The 21,135-nt window shown below is 43.0% G+C and overlaps 2 protein-coding genes across 3 annotated transcripts in view; both read left to right on the forward strand.

Moving 5' to 3' along the window:
• Window positions 1-1,110: 1,110 nt before the first annotated feature.
• Window positions 1,111-17,585, forward strand: LOC113425362 (uncharacterized). Of its 2 annotated transcripts, none has more exons than XM_087953467.1 (7): window positions 1,111-1,217; window positions 5,721-6,227; window positions 7,684-7,798; window positions 7,891-7,973; window positions 9,346-9,472; window positions 14,138-15,796; window positions 16,996-17,585. In XM_087953467.1, exons 2-7 carry the CDS (start codon window positions 5,832-5,834, stop codon window positions 17,022-17,024), a joined length of 2,409 nt encoding a protein of 802 aa, XP_087809593.1. In that variant the 5' UTR covers window positions 1,111-1,217; window positions 5,721-5,831; the 3' UTR covers window positions 17,025-17,585. The 2 variants fall into 2 exon arrangements, with proteins under 2 accessions (XP_087809593.1, XP_087809594.1); XM_087953468.1 differs by lacking the exon at window positions 1,111-1,217 and adding an exon at window positions 4,494-4,583.
• A 1,820-nt stretch (window positions 17,586-19,405) lies between these two features.
• Window positions 19,406-21,135, forward strand: part of LOC113425366 (uncharacterized) — a 137,293-nt gene continuing 135,563 nt past the window's right edge. Inside the window, exon 1 of the mRNA XM_087953407.1 lies at window positions 19,406-21,104. Within this exon, the coding sequence (XP_087809533.1) occupies window positions 20,787-21,104 (318 nt within the window). The 5' untranslated portion in view covers window positions 19,406-20,786. The remainder of the gene's footprint in view (window positions 21,105-21,135) is intronic.

Genomic DNA, 21,135 nt, shown 5'->3' on the forward strand with positions numbered 1-21,135 from the left:
CTTTTCTAGCCACCTGTGTATCTTTGCCCAAATTTTTCTTGCTTTGACACAAGTCCACCGCATATGATAAAGATGTGCCCGTTTTTGGTTATATTTCCAACATTTGCTAGACGTATTTTTAAACATTTTAGTTAACCTAGCAGGTGATTGTCTCTGGCTGAATAGCAGTAACTGCAAGAGGGATCTTGGAGTCCTAGTGGACAACCACTTAAATATCAGCCAGCAATGTGCTGCAGCAGCCCAAAAAAACCACAATGCAGTCCTAGACTCCATTAACAGATAGACTCAAGGTCACATGAGGAGGCAGAAAAAAAATCAAAGGTGTAAGTACAGGTCAGGCGAGACCTGGCTCAAACACAGTCACTGAGAGGGACCTTGGAGTCCTAGTGGACGATCACTTGTCTACGACCCAGCTGTGTGCAGCAGCTGCCAAAAAGGCTAATACAATCCTGGGTTGTATGAACAGAGATGTTGAGACTAGAAAAAGTACAGAGAAGAGCAACCAAGATGATTAGGGGACTAGACTAAAACATGAAGAATGGTTACAGGAACTGGGCTTGGCTAATCTAGTGAAGAGAAGGACCAGGGGAGACATGATAGCAGTCTTCCAATATTTGTGGGGCTGCCACAGAGAGGAAGGGGTCAAGCTATTCTCCAAGGCACCTGAAGGCCAGACAAGGAATAATGGGTGGAAACTGATCAAGGAGAGATTCAACCTAGAAATAAGGAGAAACTTTCTGACAGTGAGAGTAATCAACCAATGGAACAAAAGTTGTGGGAGCTTCATCTCTGGTGGCTTTCAAGAAGAGACTGGACTGCCATCTGTCAGAAATGGCGTAGGCTCTCCTGCTTGAGCGGGGATGGGGAGGAGGTGTGGGTAGGGGTTGGACTAGATGACCTACAAGATCCCTTCCAACTCTGTTAATCTGTTATTAAGAAGTGTGGACTTCAGCTGCCAGAATTGCCCGACTAACTGGCTGAGGTTAAGAAGCCCTGACGCAAAGCATCCGCCAGGGGGCTCCCTCCGCACGTGGAAGCTGCTTCAGAAGGCAAACTGAGCAGGCGCTGATCGTTTCTCTTGAGGGAGGGGGGGAGAGAAGAAGTTTCTCTGGCCTCTCTAGGACTCCACCCTCTCTCGCTGTAACCCTTTTGAGTGCAGAAGGCAAAGAAGTGCTGGCGTCTTTGCAGGGAGGGAGATCCAGACGGGACCCTGTCCGGTGAGTGGGAGCTTTTCTCGGGGAAAGGGAGGCACACACACGCACACATACACAAACACACCTGAGTTGGGGGAAGGAGGGTATTCCCCCCCCTAAAAAACTTTGCTGTTGGTTGCAAAGTCGTGTCCGACCCATCACGACCCCATGGACAACGTTCCTCCAGACCTTTCTGTCCTCTACCATCTTCTAGAGTCCATTTAAATCCACACTGACTGCTTCAGCGACTCCATCCAGAAGAGACTGGGCAGCCCTCGGTCAAAAATGGTGTTGGTTGGATGGGTTGGACTAGATGACCTCCAAGGTCCCTTCCAACACTGCTAATCTGTATCTGTATAACCTCATTCTCTGCCGTCCCCTCCTTCTAATTCCCCTCAATCTTTCCCAGCGTTAGGCTCTTCTCCAGTGAGTCCTTCCTTCTCATTAGGTGGCCAGAGTATTTGAGTTTCATCTTTCCTGGTGTGTCCAATCACACTTGGCCAATAAAAGAATTAAACTCTATTCTATTCAGGATCTGGCCTTCTAAAGAGCAGTCAGGGTGGATTTCCTCTAGGACTGACCGATTAGATCACCTTGCAGTCCAAAGGACTCGCAGGAGTCTTCTCCAGCAACAGTAGTTCTGTTGGAAGAAATATCCTTTTGGGTTCAGTTCCAAGCGGGGAAGAAAGACACTGGAAACATGGTGACTGCTTGGAAAGGTGGCTTATTGATGAACAGGATGGGTTCCTGAGCAGAAAAATAGGGAAGAGATGCTGAAGAGTCCCTTGGTTTTATGCCCCTCCCTTGGGATTTGAATTTGAGCTTGTATTCTGATTGGTTGTCAGACTCCCATGGGGCCATGCAGGGGCAACTCTGTAGGCTGTCCTGAGTCCCAGGCTTGTTGGATGATGATGTAATGAAAGGGCTTTGGGCAATTCCTATTATAGCTCTACCTGGAGTAGATCTTTGTTATGTAAAATAGACTGGGGGGTGGGGGTGGGTGGGCATAAGTTTCTGCCTCTTCGAGTTTCTATTTTTCTTTTTAGGAGAAATATTCTGCCTTTTTAGTATATCCTAAAATATTTCATTTTCCTTAGGAGAGGGGTGGGTTTTAACTTCCAACAGTTCAAAGGCCTGAATTCTTTGGCGCTCAGCCTTTCTTATGGTCCAATTTTCACAGCCATACATTGCAACTAGGAAAACCATAGCCTTGACGATACACACTTTTGTTGGCAGGGTGATGCCTCTGCTTTTTAGTATGCTGTCCAGCTTTGCCATAACTTTCCTCCCCAGGAGCAAGCGTCTTTTAATTTCTCGGCTGTAGACCCCATCTGTGGTGATCTTGGAGCCCAGGAAAATAAAAGCTGTCACTCCCTCTATTTCTTCCCCATCTACCGTGTTTCTCATAAAATAAGGCCGCGTCTTATATTTTTTTGAGCCCCGAAAAAATGGCTAGGCCGTCTTTTCAGGGGTGACTTAATTCCCCCCCTTGCATCCTCATCTAGAGCGCCCGCGGCAGCCTTGCCACCAGCCGCTCCTAACGGGTGATCATGGCGAAGCGCAGAGAGCTCCCTACTCCCACCAAACACCTTTACTGCAGACCCAAGACCTTTGGCACCCGCCGCTGTTGCTTTCCTTCTGCCCATTCTGCCGCCATGTTTGGAGCTGCCACTTCCACGTTTGGGCACCACTGCTGTTTGAGTACCGCTGCCGTTGAGCTGCCGCTGTTTGAAGTGCCGCTGTTTGGAGCACTGCTGCTGTTGGAGCTGCCGCCTTCCACATTTGGAGCTGCCACCGCTGTCATGTTTGGAGCTGCCACTTCCGTGTTTGGAGCTGCCGCCGTGTTTGGAGTGGCGGCAGTGCTCCAAATGGCGGTGGTGCTCCAAACAGTGGCAGTGCTCCAAACACGGAAGCGGCAGCTCAAACGCAAGCTCCAAATGCGGACATGGCAACTCCAAACAGCGGCAGTGCTCCAAACAGCGGTGGGGTTCCAAAAGCGGAAGCGGCAGCTCCAAACGCGGCGGCAGCTCCAAACAGCAGCAGTGCTCCAAATAGCGGCAGGGCTCCAAACGTGGAAGCGGCAGCTTCAAACGGCAGCGGTGCTCCAAACAGCAGTGGTGCTCCATACGTGGAAGTGGCAGCTCCAAATGCCGCGGCGGCATGGGCAGAAGGGAAATCAACCGGCGGGCGCTGAAGGTCTTGGGTCTGCCGCAAAGGTGCTTGGCAGGAGTAGGGAGCTCTCCGCGCTCTGCCATGATCGCCCATTAGGAGCAGCTGGTGGCGAGGAATTGCTGCCCATGGGCGCTCCTAATGGCAAGTCCCCCCGCTCTTCCCCCCATTTTGCATGTTTTAAAATAGGCCTAAATTTGGGGGGAGGGGCTTAATTTGATTTTATGCCTAGAAAACATGCTGGGTCTTCCTATTGGGGGAGGTCGTATTGTTGGAGAAACACGGTATTTGCCAGGAATTGAGAGAGCCGGATGCCATGATCTTAGTTTGCTTAATGTTGAGTTTGTTTCAAGCCAACTTTTGTACTCTCCTTCTTTACCCACATCAAGAGGCTCTTTAGTTCCTCTTCACTTTCTGCCATTAGAGTGGTATCATCTGCATATCTGAGGTTGTGGATATTTCTCCCAGCAATCTTTATTCCAACTTGTGATTCATTTAGCCCTGCCTTACTCGTAATGTGCTCTGCATATAAATTAAATAGGCAGGGTGATAGTACACAGCAGAGGTCTCCAAACTTGGCAACTTTTAAGACTTGTGGACTTCAATTCCCAGAGGAATTCTGGGAGTTGAAGTCCACAAGTCTTAAAAGTTGCCAAGTTTGGGGACCCCTAGTATACAGCCTTGCTGGAGTCCTTTCCCAATTTGGAACCAATCAGTGGTTCCGTGTCCAGTTCTCACTGTTGCTTCTTGACCTGCATATAGGTTTCTCAAGAGACAAATAAGACAGGGATCCCCAACCTTTTCGACGCCGCGGCCCGGTTCCGCGTCAGCTGGGCGCCGCGCCCGGTTCCGGCGTCAGCTGGGCGCCGCCATCTTTTTGACGAAAAATCACTTCCGGTGACGTCACTGGAAGTGATTTTTCGCAAAAATGAGCGCGCGCAGCGCTGGTGAGCTTTTTCGGGTAGAAATGGCTTTCTACCCGGAAAAGCTCACCAGCGCTGGCGCCGCCATCTTTTTGATTTAAAAATTGCTTTTTTACCAAAAAGATGGCGGCGCCCAGCAACCAGCGGCCCGGTAAGGCTTGTTCCGCGGCCCGGTACCGGTCCGCGGACCGGCGGTTGGGGACCCCTGAAATAAGAGATGTTTCAACTTCCCAGAGGCTGGTGGGAGGAGCTGCTGGCTGTGAGTAGGGGAGACAGAGAGAGAATACAAAGGACAAAGGTAGAATGAAACTGCCTCCATTGCATTTTAACTTCCCAAAGGCTGGTGGGAGGATAACTATATCATATAACTATAAACCAAAACTAGCAATAATACTATCTAACAAAATGAAATTCAATGGTGAAAAAAGTAAGGTTCTATATTTAGGCAAGAAAAATCAAATGCACAGGTACAATGTATGTGGTACCTTGCTCAATAGTAGTAACTGTGAGAGGGATCTCGGAGTCCTAGTGGACAATCGCTTAAATATGAGCCAGCAGTGTGCAGCAGCTGCCAAAGAGGCCAACTCAGTTCTAGTCTGCATAAATAGAAGGATAGAGTCAAGGTCACTTGAAGTGTTAATACCACTTTATAATGCCTTGGTAAGGCCCCACTTGGAATACTGCATCCAGTTTTGGTCGCCACGATGTAAAAAAAGATGTTGAGACTCTAGAAAGAGTGTAGAGAAGAGCAACAAAGATGATTAGGAGATTGGAGACTAAAACATATGAAGAACCCGTTGCAGGAACTGGGTATGTCTAGTTTGATGAAAAGAAGGAGTAAGGGAGACATGATAGCAGTGTTCTGATATCTCAGGGGCTGCCCCAAAGAAGAGGGAGTCAAGCTATGCTCCAAAGCACAAGAAGGCAGGACAAGAAGCAACAGGTGGAAATTAATCAAGGAGCGAAGCAGCTTAGAACTAAGGAGAAATTTCCTGACAGAACAATTAATCAGTGGAACAACTTGTCTACAGAAGTTGTGAATACTCCAACACTGGAAGTTTTTAAGAAGATGCTGTATAACCATTTGTCTGAAGTGGTGTAGGGTTTCCTGCCTAAGCAAGGGGGTTGGACTAGAAGACCTCCAAGCTCCCTTCCAACTCTGTTATTCTATTCTAACATGTTTTCCTTCCTTCCTTCCTTCCTTCCTTCCTTCCTTCCTTCCTTCCTTCCTTCCTTCCTTCCTTCCTTCCTTCCCTCCTTCCCTCCCTCCCTCCCTCCCTCCCTTTTCATTATATGGTTCTATTCATGTAATGGGTCAGGGTTGTTTTTTAAAATATAGTGTCCCACACAATAATAATATTGTTATTGTTGTTTAGATATGATATTGGAAATTAATCACACTTGGCCAATAAAGAATTCTATTCTATTCTAATAGCTGTATGAAGGAATAAATGAGAGATAATAATAATCGAAGGACAACCGGTGTCTGATAAGCAAAGAGAGCCGAAGACAGAAGTTTGGAGCGTTGTTGGAAAAGAGAGAAGAAATGGAGATACAGTACCCAGCAGACAAGGGACCTGGGAAAGGGAAATGTATGGAAAACTGGGGAGGAACCAGGCAGAAGATCCTGAAGGAAAAAGCCATCAGTTCAGAAGTCCAGCGCAGGCTCTTCAGGAGCATCCAGTACCAAGAGTCTAAGGGTCCCCGAGAAATTTGCACCCGCCTCCACCATCTTTGCCGCCAGTGGCTACAGCCAGAGAGACACACGAAGGCGCAGATGCTGGATTTGGTGATCCTGGAACAGCTCCTGGCCCTGTTGCCCCCTGAGATGGAGAGTTGGGTGCGGGAGTGTGAAGTAGAGACCACGTCCCAGGCGGTGGCCCTGGCCGAAGGCTTCCTCCTGAGCCAAGTGGAAGGAGAGAAGGAGCAGGTCGAGTGGCCGGTGAGACAACATGGTTTTAGAAAATTCTAAATGAATTTTAATATTATAAACAATGTTTCGGTTTTCTGCAGTTAATATTAGAAGGGTATATTTCAGAAATGGTATTCAGCAGGTTCTGACCAGTTCTGGAGAACCGGTAGCGGAAATTTTGAGTAGTTTGGAGAACTGGCAAATACCGCCTCTGACTGGCCCCGCCCCATCTATTCTCTTTCTCCCAAGTCCCAGCTGATTGGCTGGGTCTTCTTTTGTTGCCCTGCACGGGAGAACAGAACTGGAAAGCAAGTTAGTGGGGTGGGGAAGGAATGGGATTTTGCAGTATCTTTCCCCTGCCATGCCCACCCAGCCATGCCACACCCACAGAACCGGTAGTAAAAAAAAATTGAATCCCATCACTGCTATATTTATATGTTGCTTGTTCTTCTGTAGTTGAATGATTGTTTGGTTACCTTCTCGTAGCCCAGGGGTGTCAAACTCAAGGCCTGGGGGCCAGATCCGGCCCACAGGGTGCTTTGATCTGGCCCATGGGGCCATCCAGGAAACAGCGAAGGACCGGCCCGCGGTGCCTCTGCCAGTGAAAACAGCTTGGAAGGGCCACGCTGAAGGGGGGGGGGGGCTCCATTTTCGCTGGCAGAGGGCTGTAGGAGGCTGTCACGGCCAAAAACAGCGCATCGATGAGTGACGGCAAGCTGGCCACAGCCACCCTACTATCCTGACCCACTACTCCTATCCTGGCCCTTCGAAGTCCAACACAATGCTGATGTGGCCCTCAATGAAATCGAGTGTCAACTCAAAAATATTTCTCCGGTCTTTTAGAGTTGTCAGCAGAAAGGGAGTGGGGGAAGTAATGCATACCTCAAATGTTTTCATAGATAATTGCTAGGCGGCTGAAGCTTTTGGCACACAAGATTATTACTGGAGAGCATGATTGATGACTCTTGGCTATGGATGTGTCCCTTTGGAGAATATGCATCCAGGGGTGGGGGAAGACCAGGGTCAAGTGTGAGATGAATGATGTGTCTCAGAGTCGGCTGGCTGTCAGGTAACGCTGACATGTTCACTCCTAATAAATGATTTTTTTTAAACTCTGAGAGATGTGGCTAGAGACTCGTGATTTGAATGAGGGTGGAATGTCGGAGCCCTGACATCGAGTTTGACACCCCTGTCCTAGCCAGAGGCATCCTTGTAGTTACGAGTGGCAATAGCACTTAGGTTTATATACCGTTTCATAGGCGGCTCACAGAATCTTCATATTGCCTCCAACAATCTGGGTCTTCATTTTACTCGGAAGGATGGGAAACTGAGTCAAACTTGAGATGGTCAGGATCGAACTCTTGGCAGTGGGCAGAGTCAATGTGCAGTACTGCAATTTAACCATTGTGCCACCACGGCTCATAGTACGGTAGAGAAGAGAATCCAACTGTTCCAGTGTGTTGTTCCCATCATTCCTTTTCTTCAGGTCCCAGGGGTAATGACGGAGCATCATGAGGAAGGCAGAAATTCAACATGTCCTTCCGAGCAGCCGCTTTTCCGAGGGGTCTCTCGGGATGTTCCAAATCAGGACACTTCAAGAGGTAAAAGAAGTGAGATTGTTTGTGGTATCTCTCCATGTTTTATTAATGATGCTTCTAAAAATTATTCTGTCGCTTTTTTCTCTCTCTCCCAGGGAGTATCATATTGTCGTTGTCATTTGTAGGAATGTCTCCTTTTTCGGGTGGACCCCAAAGAGCAGCTGAAACTCCAGCTCAAGTAAGAGGAGAAACATAAGAGGTGTTTTTCAGGGGCTTGGTGTAGGATACTGGAGTTCAGGATGGAGAAATTTGGGTTCAAATCACTGATTAGCCTACCTCTGCAGTTTCAGCACCAAGAGATTCCTATGAAATTTGGCTGCCTGTCATCTGCATATTGATGGTGTACATAAAACCCTTGATGAGTTCTGAGTTCTCCCAGCATTTGAACGTGGCAGGACTGGTTTGTCAGAGAACCTCAAAGTCTCAAATTGGCCTCAAAGTTGATTGGCTGAAATGTTGGAGAAGACCCCCACCCCCCCAAAAAAACCCTCTTTATTTTGTAAACACCAGAAAAAATAGCCCTTTTCTGGAATTTGTGAAGTACAGAAGAGAACCAAGATCACGTGAAGTGTTAATGCCTTGGTAAGACCACACTTGGAATATTGCATGCAGTTGTGGTCGCCACGATGTAAAAAAGATGTTGAGACTAGAAAAAGTGCAGAGAAGAGCAACGAAGATGATTAAGGGACGGGAGGCTAAAACACATAAAGAACGATTGCCGGAATTGGGTATGTCTAGTTTGATGAAAAGAAGGACTAGGGGAGACATGATAGCAGCCTTCTGATAACTCAGGGGTTGCCACAAAGAAGAGGGAGTCAAGCTATTCTCCAAAAGCACCAAAAGGCAGGACAAGAAGCAATGGGTGGAAACTAATCAAGGAGAGAAGCAACCTACCAGTAGAACTAAGGAGAATTTTCCTGCCAGTTAGAACAATCAGTGGAACAAATTGCCTCCAGAAGTTATGAATGCTCCAACACAGGAAATGTCAACTCCTAAAATATTTCTATGGTCTTTTTAGAGTTGCCAACAGAAAAGGAGTGGGGAGCAGTGCGGCAGCTTGCAAAGCCGAAACTGCATTCCATAAATGTTTTCAACGATAATAACTAGGTGACTGAAGTTTTTGCAGCACAAAATTCTAACTGGAGAGCATGATTGATGACTTTTAGCTATGGATGTGTCCCATTGGAGAATATGTATTTTCGATACACCCAGGGGGTGGGGGAAAACCAGGGTCAAGGGTGACAATGAATGATGTGCCCCAGAGTTGGCTACACCCAGGCAGTGCTAGCCATGTTAACTCCCAATAAATCCTTTGGAAGTTTTGGAAGTTCGGCTTGAGACTCATGATTTAAATGGGGGGGGGTGGGGGTGTAACTGCCGGAATCCTGACAGCTCTTAAGAAAAAAATGGACAACCATTTGTCTGAAATGGTATGGGGTTTCCTGCCTGAGCATGGAGTTGGACTAGAAGACCTCTAAGGTCCCTTCCAACTCTATTATTCTGTATATGCAAATTCTACGTGAATAGGGAAACTATTTTTCTTTTTTCAGGATCTTCAGTCCTTGGAGGACCTGGCTGTGCATTTCTCCAAGGAAGAGTGGTCTCAGCTGGATCCCAACCAGAAAGCCCTTCATGGAGAAGTCATGCTGGAAATCTCAAGAAACGTGGCCTTTTTGAGTAAGCCCCCTGAGCTCTGCATTCAGATATTGCCTCCTAGCTGGAAAGAGTAGAAAATGGGATTTTGCAGTAACCTTCCCCCAGAAGTGGGGAGGGAATGGAGATTTTACAGTAATCTCTGTAATCCCTGCCACGCCCACCAAGCAACGCCCACAGAACCGATAGTAAATTTTTTTGAATCCCACCACTCGTCTGTTACTGACAAAACTAAAAAGAAAGTAAAGAATTAACCAAGGAAAATAATCTGAAATATCAGACAAGATATAGTCACACAATACATCTTAAGAAATAGCTACTAACACCGTACCTTTGTTGGAGCTGGAGAAATTCTGATTTCCTCCCCACCCCACTAACCTGCTTTCCAGCTCTGATCTCCTGGGCAGGGCAATAAAAGAAGACCCAGCTAATCAGCTGGGACTTGGGAGGCAGATAATAAATGGGGGCGGGGCCAATTAGAGGTGGTATTTGCCAGTTCTCTGAACTACTCAAAATTTCCGCTACCGATTCTCCAGAATTGGTCAGAACCTGCTGAATATCACCCTTGCAACAGACTCATCCTAGCTTTAGATCTCAGTGATATTAGTCTGACATCAATTCTCCTTAACCTTTTCAAAGGCAGAGGCACCTATTTGTCTAATGAAGTGCTGGTGCTTTGCCAACTGGTCTGTTTTATTCATACCCCTTTTTTCTTTGAATAGAATAGAATAGAATTATTTATTGGCCAAGTGTGATTGGACACACAAGGAATTTGTCTTTGGTGCATTTGGTCTCAGTGTACATAAAATAAAAGATACATTCATTAAGAGTCAAGAATCATAAGGTACAACATTTAATAATAGTTATAGGGTACAATAAGCAATCAAATCATACTAGGAAACAGTCAATATAAATCATAAGGATACAAGCAACAAAGTTACAGTCATACAGTCACAAGTGGGAGGGGATGGGTGATAAAGAGTAATGAGAAGATTAATAGTAATAGTATTGCAGACTTTGTAAATAGTTGGACAGTGTTGAGGGAATTATTTGTTTAGCAGAGTGATGGCTTTCGGGCAAAAACCGTCCTTGTCTCTAGTTGTTCTGGTGTGCAGTGCTCTATAGCGTCGTTTTGAGGGTAGGAGTTGAAACAGTTTATGTCCAGGATGTGAGGGGTCTGTAAATATTTTTACAGCCCTCTTTTTGACTCGTGCAGTATACAGGTCCTCGATGGAAGGCAGGTTGGTAGTAATTGTTTTTTTCTGCAGTCCTAATTATCCTCCGAAGTCTGTGTCTGTCCTGTTGGGTTGCAGAACCAAACCAGACAGTTATAGAGGTGTAGATGACAGACTCAATAATTCCTCTGTAGAACTGGATCAGCAGCTCCTTGGGCCACCTTGAGCTTTCTGAGTTGGCGCAGAAAGAAATTTCTTTGTTGTGCTTTTTTGATGAAGTTTTTAATGTTAGGTGTTTGGTATCCATTTTAAGTCTTGAGATATGATAGAACCTAGAAATTTGAAGGTCTCTACTGTTGATACTGTGTTGTCTAGTATTGTAAGAGGTGGTAGTATGGGAGGGTTTCTCCTAAAGTCTACCACCATTTCTATGGTTTTGAGTGTGTTCAGTTCCAGATTGTTCCGATTACACCACGAGGCTTGATCTTTTAGTCTATAATTGTAGATTTTGGCATTCTGCAGCAGGGTTTCTCTGTGCAAAGATGTAATTTTAAGCTAATCAATCAACTAATCTGTCCCAAAAGGAGGAAGAATAGCAAATGGTAAATAAGATAAGTAGGAACTAATAAAATACAGTGTGGAAAATTAAAGAAGCATTTATTACGTTCGAATCACGTAATTGGCACTGCTAAAATAAACTTTGTTTCCTATTTTTCACACCACTTAACTCCTCCAGTGATTTGATAAGAATCTATATAGAGAAAGAAAGGCAACAGGTTTCTCCTGCTCAGAATGCAGAAAATATTCCTTTCTAGTCCATGATATTTTAGATATATGAATTTGATCATATTAAAGCTTTAGATTTTTTGATCATATGAAGCTTTAGAACAGGGGTCTTCAAACTTGGCAACTTTAAGACTTGTGGACTTTGGGAGACTTCCGGTTTGTCGGCTTCGCGAGCGGCAGGGATTTGCGACTCTGAGCGATCCCTGCCGCGCTAGCCGCTTTTGGTGCTCCGATCCGGACAGGTCCGGAGCTAGGCTACCCTGCAGGGGTAGCTGAAGATAGGGGGGATCCGGAGAGGGGTTTGGGGGTTTTGCAGACCCCCTCCCCGGCCGGCAGAACCCCCTTTTCCCAAGACGGTGCAGCGGCGGTCCGCAATGGCCGCCACAAAGAAGCCGGCAGCTGGGCAAGTATGTGCAGGAGGAAGAGGAGAAAGCTTTTGAGAGTGAAAGTTTTCTTGGTTGATCTAGGACTCTAAGATACATTTAATATAATTCCTGGAAATGATGGCTTTTTGGATGATTCTTTCCACAAGAGGAAATAAGCAGCAATTTTGAGGTGCTGAAAGGAAAGTTTATTCTCCCTCCCGACGGAATTAATAAGTGGATATTGAGAAACCTGTTTTTTTTCAGGTAAAACTAGCTTTATGGGATAAGTCGGAAGGGAGAGGACAAAAATATATTCATCTGGTTTGATTTTGTTGGAGGAGATGCCTTAAGGATTTGAAGACAGAAATATAATTCCAATAAGGCTTTAAAATACAGATTTGGATTTTCTTTTTTCTTTTGTCTGATACTACCCCTGGAAGAGAAAGGGAGAATTTTGTCTTGGCTTGGATTGATTGAAGATTTTGGGATTGTTTTTTTTTTTTTTTAAATATCTTGGTTGGTGTAAGAAGAAAGAGGGAAAAAAGAAAAGAAAAGAAAAGATCTATAATGGCTTTTTCTTTTGAGGAACTGAGGGAAGAATATGAGCAAACAAAAACAGACGGTAAAGATGGTATGGAAAAAGCCTTCCTTTTTTTAGAAATGGCGCTGGTTAACTATCAACAAACAATACAACAGATGGAGGCAGAAGAACAAGAAGAAGAAGACGAAGACGCCATCTTTAATAAATCCCAAAATTTAACTAAGAAAGAAGGAAGGAAGAAAGCGAGGAAAATGAAGGACTTAAGATCTAAAAAAACATTCAAGAAAGAGAAAAATAAGATGCAAAATAAATATAATGATAGTAAACAAAAGAAAAAGGGAACACAACAGAGAAGGGATGCCAGCAAGGCAGAGGCTAGAAGAAGGTGGGGTAGGAAGATTTGGTGGGGGAAGAAAGAAAGGGGAAAGGCGGAGAAAAGCCACAAAGTTTTGAAATTAGATGGGAAAAGAGGAATTTTTTTTAGGGACAAAGGGTAAAGTACAATTTTCTTAAAAAAGATTTTGCAAGGTACATAAGATGGTATTGTAACATCTGTATTAGAAATAGAAAATTAGAATGGTTTAAGAGTTAATAAGAAATTAAAATGTTGAAATGTTTAATAATGATTGATTTTAAAATTTAATAAAATATTAAAGGGAATGTTTAGAATATTGAGTTTTAATTAAAGAGTTTAATATGACTATGGTATTGATGTTATTATAAAACTATTATAGTAGCATTTTTTTTTGAAAAGGCAATGGGAATGTTATAATTTAATATTTAGATTTATTATTTATCTATGTATTTAATCATTTTGGATTTATTACTCCGTTTTTATTATTATTAAAAAAAAATTAGTAGATAGAATGTACCAAGCAGAATCAGATTGGGTATTAGGTGTTATTTTAAATGTTAATCTAATTAATTTAGGGGGAGGATAGAAAGGCATCATACTCTGATTAGTGATTTCAGGAGAAATTCTTTTTTTTTCATTATAAGGAATGAGATAGAGGGATAATAAAGAATGGGCAAAAGATACAAATATAATAATTTAAATTAAGATGGATTAAATAAGATAGAATTATGAAGAGTGAAATGTGTGGAGAAGTTTATATAGAAGATATAGAATGGTAAATAAAATAGGTAATGATATGTAAGATGAGCATGAATATAATTGAAGCCCATATAAAGAGAGGTACCTGGGGCCAAGTTACTTTCCTAAAAGATTTTTTATATGTTTGTTTGTTGTGTGTTTATGTATTTGAGAGTATTAATAAAACCTTGTAGAAATACAGAATGAGAATAATGGTAACCAAGTCAGAAAGAAATAGATGAAATAATAATAGCGAAATTGAATAAGAGTAAAGAGAAGTAAAGAGAAATTGGATAAGAGGTATTTTTATGCTCATATGGAAATGGCTTAAAATAGAATTGTATTGTATAAAATAAGGTTTTATCTGACTTGTAAAATTTATAATGGAAAAAGGTTCAAATATGTAATGGTTGATGATGATTTGTTTGTCTTTGAAATTAATAAAATTTGCTTAAAAAAAAAAAAGACTTGTGGACTTTAAAGAAAAAAACTCTTTGGAAAAAAAAACTTGTGGACTTCAATTCCCAGAATTCCTCTTCCAGTCATGATAGCTCAGGAATTCTGGGAGTTGAAGTCCACAAGTCTTAAACTTGCCAAGTTTGAAGATCCTTACTTTAGATCAGTAGAACAGCTTTTAAAAATACTATTGTCTTGAACATTCACAATTGCTTCCTATGTTTTCTTGATTAATTTCACATGATTTTCATTTTCTTTTTCTTTTTTCTCAAGGTGTTAATGGACAGGAGAATGAAAATGACAAAGAACTATGCCAAACCATCAGTCAGAAGGCAGGAAAAGAGAAGATTCAAGTGCAACAAAACCATGTGGGAGAAAGCTTCATTTTTCAGGACCTTCAAGTTCAAGACTTTCTTGTTCAACGGGGTAACAAAGGACAAAGGGAGAAAAATGTTGAGATATTCCAGGACATATCTGATTTCAGCAAAGATTATAGAGTTCACATTAGAGGACAGCAGTATGTATATCAGAAGGACGAATCTTCTTATACTCAGACTTTCACTCCTCCATGTGAAAGAATCAAGCTGGGAAAGAAACCATATAAAGGTACGGAATATGGAAAAACCGTCAGCAAAGAGACATCTCTAATATGCCATAAGAGAGTCTTCTTGAAGAAGAAACCATATAAATGCAAGTATTGTGGAAAGAACTTAAGTGAGAATAAATCCCTCATTGTACATGAAAGGATCCATACAGGAGAGAAGCCATACAAATGCAAGGACTGTGGAAAAGGCTTCCGTGAAAATAAGTCTCTTACTATTCATAAAAGAATTCACACAGGGGAAAAGCCATACGAGTGCTTGGAGTGCGGCAAGAACTTCAGAAGCAGCAGCCACCTCCTTTCTCATAAGAAATTCCACACAGTGGAGAAGCCATATAAATGCAAAGAGTGTGGAAAAAGCTACCACAGAAGCACGCCTCTTATTATTCATGAAAGGATCCATACAGGGGAGAAGCCATACAAATGCAAACACTGTGGTAAGAACTTCCGTGAGAACAAGTTTCTTACTGTTCATGAAAGGATCCATACAGGGGAGAAGCCATATAAATGCAAGGACTGTGGAAAAAGCTTCCGCGAAAATAAATCTCTTACTGTTCATAAAAGAACCCACACGGGGGAGAAGCCATACAAGTGCACAGAGTGTGGAAAGAGTTTCCATGAAAAAAGGTGTCTTACTATTCATAAAAGAATTCACACAGGGGAAAAGCCGTACAAATGCCTGGAGTGTGGAAAGAGTTTCCGTCACAATGGAACTCTTACTTCCCACATCAGGATCCACTTGGGAGAGAAACCCTATAAATGCCTGGAGTGTGGCAAGGACTTCAGAAGTAGGAACCAACTCATTTCTCACAACAAAGTCCACACAGGGGAGAAGCCGTATAAATGCAAAGAGTGTGGAAAGAGATTCAGTGGAAATACATCTCTTGTTATTCATGAAAGGATCCATAGAGGGGAGAAACCATATATATGTGAGGACTGTGGAAAGAGCTTCCGTGAAAATAAATATCTTGTTATTCATAGACGAACCCACACAGGGGAGAAATCATATCAATGCATGGAGTGTGGAAGTAGTTTTTGGAGTAGTACTTCCCTTTCTTCCCATAAAAAAATTCACACAGGGGAAAAACCATACAAGTGCATGGAGTGTGGAAAGAGTTTCCGTGAAAATAGTTGTCTTACCGTTCATAAAAGAATTCATACAGGAGAAACACCATATGAGTGTTTGGAGTGTGGAAAGAGTTTCCGTTATAGTGGATCTCTTAAGTCCCATAAAAGAATCCACACAGGAGAGAAGCCATTTGAATGTACTGATTGTGGAAAGAGCTTCCAGAGGAAAAATCACCTGACCTCCCATTTAAGAATCCACTCAGGTAAATGTCATATTGATTTGATTCAGTCCATTTATATGCTATATTTCTTATGCAGAATTGGAAAAACCACTTCCTCTATAACAGAGGTGTCAAACTCACATCGTCACGTTATCACGTGATGTATTGTGACTTTTTCCCCTTCACTAAAATGGGGGTGGGCGTGGCCAGGGAGGGACGCATCCGTCCCACGGGCCGCGAGTTTGACACCCCTGCTCTGTAAATTCTGCCTCTTTACACCTGATCCTAACTAAGGCTAGATAGGAATATTCACAGCATTTAGCAAGGAAAGCAGTATAAACTGGACGGTTATAGTTTGAAATAAATGACTTTTGAAGGTTCTGTCATTTAAGGCCCCAATATTGTTTCAGGTTAATAGGATAATTATTATTTTTTGAGAATCAGGTGCTTAAGACTTCCACTTTTGTTTCAAAATCCAAAGTATGCATGTTTGTAAGGATGTCAAAGTCTTATACCATGCCAGTTTATGGTTTGTTCAGGCTTATATATTATTCAACCTTGACTTCTGTTGCCCCCAATTAGCTAGCTGCTTCCACATGTTAGCTGTGGAAGGAATGTGTTTAGACAAATATTAGGGAGCAGACATGGTATTCAGATGATTCTGACCAGATCTGGAGAACAGGTAGCAGAAACTTTGAGTACTTCAGAGAACCAGCAGATACCACCTCTGACTGGAGATTTTACAGTATCCTTCCCCTGCCACACCCACCAAGCCGGTAGTAAAAAATTTTGAATCTCATCACTGTTAGGGAGGTGTATTTTACTGAGTCATTGAAAGGACCTGTATCCCCCAATGCCAATACACTTCTACAAGATAGAGATTTATCAAAATTGCTTGCAATGTAGGAAATGTGTAGATTAAAATTCAACATATTTCCAGTCCCATTCTGTGTTGTGATGTTTCCTTCCTTTATCTAATCCTATTAGGATTCTGTTTTTTCTTTTTATGTGGCAGGGGAAGGAAAACACTCGTCTATTTTTATAAAAAAATGGAAATGGCTCAGTAAAGATATAAAGCTTTTGTGTGAGGTAATAAGCGAATGCAAATGTAATTTAAGTTTCATTCAAATTGTAATGAATGAAAAAGGGGGAAGAGAAAGTTGGTGATACTGAGTTGAAAAGGGGAACTTAGAAAGTTGGTGCCTTGAATTTCTCATGACCTTCTTTCTTTTTGTCCTAAGTACGGGATTCAGAAAAAAAGGAGAATTAAAGTCCAGCATGCTGATGTCACAAACGATCAAGGATGAACTGAGGAAAGAGACATTTGGAAATATTGTTCGGTGACTAAAGCAAGTGAGAAAACTTCAAGAATGTGAGCAAGAAATCCTATACTTCTGAATCTGCCATAATCCAGGTTGTCGTGACCAAACAGGATCAAAAGAGAATCAAAAAGAGTTTTTTTGGTGCCTTGTGTGGAAATAGATACAAAGATAAATCAGATTTATGACAATGCTATAAAATTGAGACTAGGGACAATCAATGTTGATACAGAAAGCATTGGAGATTTTTCAATTAAAGGGGTCATTTTATTTTGTCAAAGAATCCACGCTGGAAAGAAACAATATGAATATATACATGTGAAAAGAGCTTCAAAGAAAGAGTGTCTCTTCAAAAAAGGAACCACAGTGGCAGGAGGTCCTTAAAAATTTGTAGAAAATAAAAACCCTTTCCAAGGAATGGGGCAAAATATTGCTTTTCGACAGTGTGACGTATCAAAACATAATCTGAATTTTAAGTTTGTATCATTAATATTAAATGGACGTGATATGATTATTTTCTTGTGATGTATTGCAGGGGTTCCCAACTCCCAACCCTTGGTCCATTGACCAGCACCGGTCTGTAGCATGCCAGAAACCAGGCTGTGCAAACAAGCAAAGTCCCATCCTTATGAAACAACGCCCCCTCCATTCTGCAGAAAAATCTGTCTCCTCTGAACTGGTCTCTGGTGCCCAAAAGATTGGTGTATCATTTGTCAGGCATATTGGAAATTGCAGATGAGGCTTTGGAAGATTTTGCAGACTCATATTTCAATTGCGTACTGGCTTGTAGCAATTTTCTCAAAAAACACTCAAGCAACTGTTCCTGGTAAAAGTAAAGACAAATGTATGGTTATTATAACCTGTAAACACCTCTATTAGGCCTGGTATTAAAATGTTTATTAAGGGCTTGGTATAATTATTTATCAGATTTGGCAATAACACAAATGTGAACAAGATAGAAATGTTTTAAAGACATACACAAAATTAAGACTTTCTAATAGATTAAAAAATCACCGGAAGATAATTCCACAACTATACAAAATAATAAAAAAAAGTGTTATCTTTTTAAATGGAGGGGTTTTCCCCTCTTTCTCCATTTTTTTTCTGGTTCAAACCATAAATCTTTTTTCCCTTTTCATCCTCACATGCCAATGAGCCTCTTCAAATAGGTCTGGATTCCTGTTTTACATCTTGACTTAGAACAGAAAATCTATTTTATTTTTCTGAGGCATTTCTTTTAGATTTAGAATAATGTTATTGTCACTTTAAACATATACTAATCAGCATACATTAAAATGAAATTTTGTTGCAGACATTATTTTCTTTCATAACCTCAAGCTACTTGGGCTGTTTCAATTTTTGCAGCCTCTTCATTTGCTATTCATATTTTGGGGGAGAATTGTCAATAGCCACCTATTTAATCCCCAATAAAACAGGTTTTTTTCCTACTCAGATTAAACGTTTTTTCTTTCATTCATATTCCAGTTCTTTGCTGCCATTTCATTTTCTGTCCGTGCTTTTTTCAGTTCACTCCCAAAGAGCCTCGTCAACCTTCATTTCCCAAGATTATGAATTTTCTGAAGTAATTTTTCCAGCCTGAGGTGAAAAAACTCTTGTGTTTTTTCAGCAGTTTATCCAATTTAATTCCCATTTTCCTTCTATTCTGTTTTGTTTTCTTTGGGATTTTCATTCTCCTGCCCCATTGCTTCACCCCATTTGAGCCATAGCCACCATCGTGGCCCAAACAGGACTTTTTTTTTAATTTTAATTTCCACAGTTTCATTTCATTCTTTTTCTTTTTGCCAGGCCCTCCTGGTATTCCTTGGGATGAATTTATCGGAATTAAAAGTGTGGCAGGGTTGGACATCCAGTCGTTTTGGCTGGACATCCAGCTGTTTTGGCAGAGAGTTTGGTCGTCCTTGATGCTCCTTCAAGCTTCTTGGGTGGGAGGTGTTGAACTAGATGACCTACAAGGCCCCTTCCAACTCTATTATTCTGTTATCTCTTCTGGCAGCTACAGATTCTCCACAGCACCCATTTTTAAGGCAAATCTTCTTGCCCTTCAGATCTTAGTTTAATATTGATTTCAGAGCCTTCAGGTGTTTCCTTTCCTGAACACCTTGGCGTTGACAGACGTATTTTTATTCCTGAGCTACGTTCTGTGAGGAAAGGGACTTCATATCCCATTTCTCCTTCTCCCTCCATCATCCTGGACCCTTCCCGCCTTTCCCAGTGAAGTCGGCGTGGGCAATCCTGTGACAGGACGAGCCGCCTTCAAGCTTCAGCCGCGAACAGGGCATGCGCGGCGAGGACGCGTTGCATGCTGGAGAGGGGAAGGGAGGGGGCGGGGCTGGCTACTCCAGGGCTTCGCCATCCCTCAATCGAGCCGTCAAGGGGGGCGTTTTGCGGGGAGGGGATGTTGCCTGGTGAGTGGAACGGGAGCTCTTTTTAGTGGAATGTTCCTGCTGGGATTGCAAAGAGTTTTTGCAAAGGCCACAACCCAGCTTCAATCTTTGGAATCTGGCCGGGGTGAGGTGGGGGAGTCCCTGGCCCCATGTTCCCCTGCCGTCCCTGTGCATGCAAATGGCAAGCAGTGGGGATAAGCAGAGCTCCAGGCCAGCTGTGTTGCCCCAGGAACAAACCCAGGATCTCCAGGAAGGAGGATCTGGAGGATCCCTCTAAACCCTCTTCCTGAGCAAGCCCCTAAGTAGGGAGGGGGGAGAAGAAGGAGTTTGCATTGCAAGACCCAAGCTGGAAAATAAGGTTTTCCAAGTAGGGAGAAGCCAGCGTGGTTGCCTGGGTGCATTTGCACAGTCTGCTTTGTGAGTGTGTATCAATTGTGCTTAGGAGGCTGACTGGCCCAGAACCTCACATTCAGACAAATGTTGGTCAACCTGAATGGATGGAAGCTTGTTAAAAAAAGAGAGCCAGCCTAGAAGGGAGGAGACATTTCCTGACAGCGACAGAAGTTAATCTTGACAGCTTGCCTCCTGAACTTGTGGGTGCACCATCACTGGAGGTTTTCAAGAATAGAGGACCCACATTTGACTGGGATGGTAAGGATCTCCTGATTTGAGCAGAGGGTTGGACTAGAAGATGTCCGAGATCCCTCCCAGCCCTATGATTTGATGTTCTATGGACCTCGACTGCCAAAATTCCCCAGCGAGCATGGATGGATTTCAACTCCCAGAATTCCTCAATCAACATGCATGGATTTCGATTCCCAGAATTCGACACACTTTAAAAGTGCTGAGGTTAAGAAACACTGTGTTAAGCTACAATCTGATTTCTTGGCCTTTCCATGTTAAGTAAAACTGGGTGTTATAGTTTGCTCATCTCGTTTTAGGTACATTATGAGTGAGCGTTGCCTTTGTCAAAAATGCACGGATGTACATTTATGATCCAAAATGCTGTCAGGAATATTTTGTTTGCTGTCAGGAAAAGAAATCCATAGATAAATAAATCCATAAATACCCTAAAAGGTCTAAAAGAGTCAATATTTTGAGTCTTTCGTAGTTTTCTGTGGAAAACCCATTTTGCTTTTCTACTATCATATGTATTTGCATAGTCCCAGTAATCTTGTTTTTTTTAATCTGAGGATGGTTCAGATACATTGGCCCCATTTAGAGAACAATTAGAAAATGGAGGCACAATATCCAGCAGCTGAGGGAACTGGAAAAGGAAGCTGTGGGGAGACTTGAGCAGGAACTATTATGATGGAAGAGACGACAATGGGTTCAGAGGACCAGCATTGGCACTTCAGGAATATCCACTATGAGGAAGTTAAGGGGCCCCGAGACATTTGCAGCCATCTCCATCACTTTTGCCATGGGTGGCTGCAGCCGGAAAGACATACAAAGGCCCAGGTGTTGGACCTGATGATCCTGGAGCAATTCCTGGCTGTCCTGCCCCCGGAGATGGAGGGCTGGGTGCGGGAGTGTGGAGCAGAGACCAGCTCCCAGGCAGTGGCCCTGGCGGAAGGCTTCCTCCTGAGCCAGGCGGAGGAGCAGAAGGAGCAGCTCCAGTGGCAGGTGAGAGAATCTTAACTCTGGCATTCTAAAG

This window comes from Notechis scutatus, chromosome 2 (assembly GCF_049901735.1).
Source record: "Notechis scutatus isolate UNSWTSFEM ecotype Mainland chromosome 2, rNotScu1.2, whole genome shotgun sequence".
NCBI lineage: Eukaryota > Metazoa > Chordata > Lepidosauria > Squamata > Elapidae > Notechis > Notechis scutatus.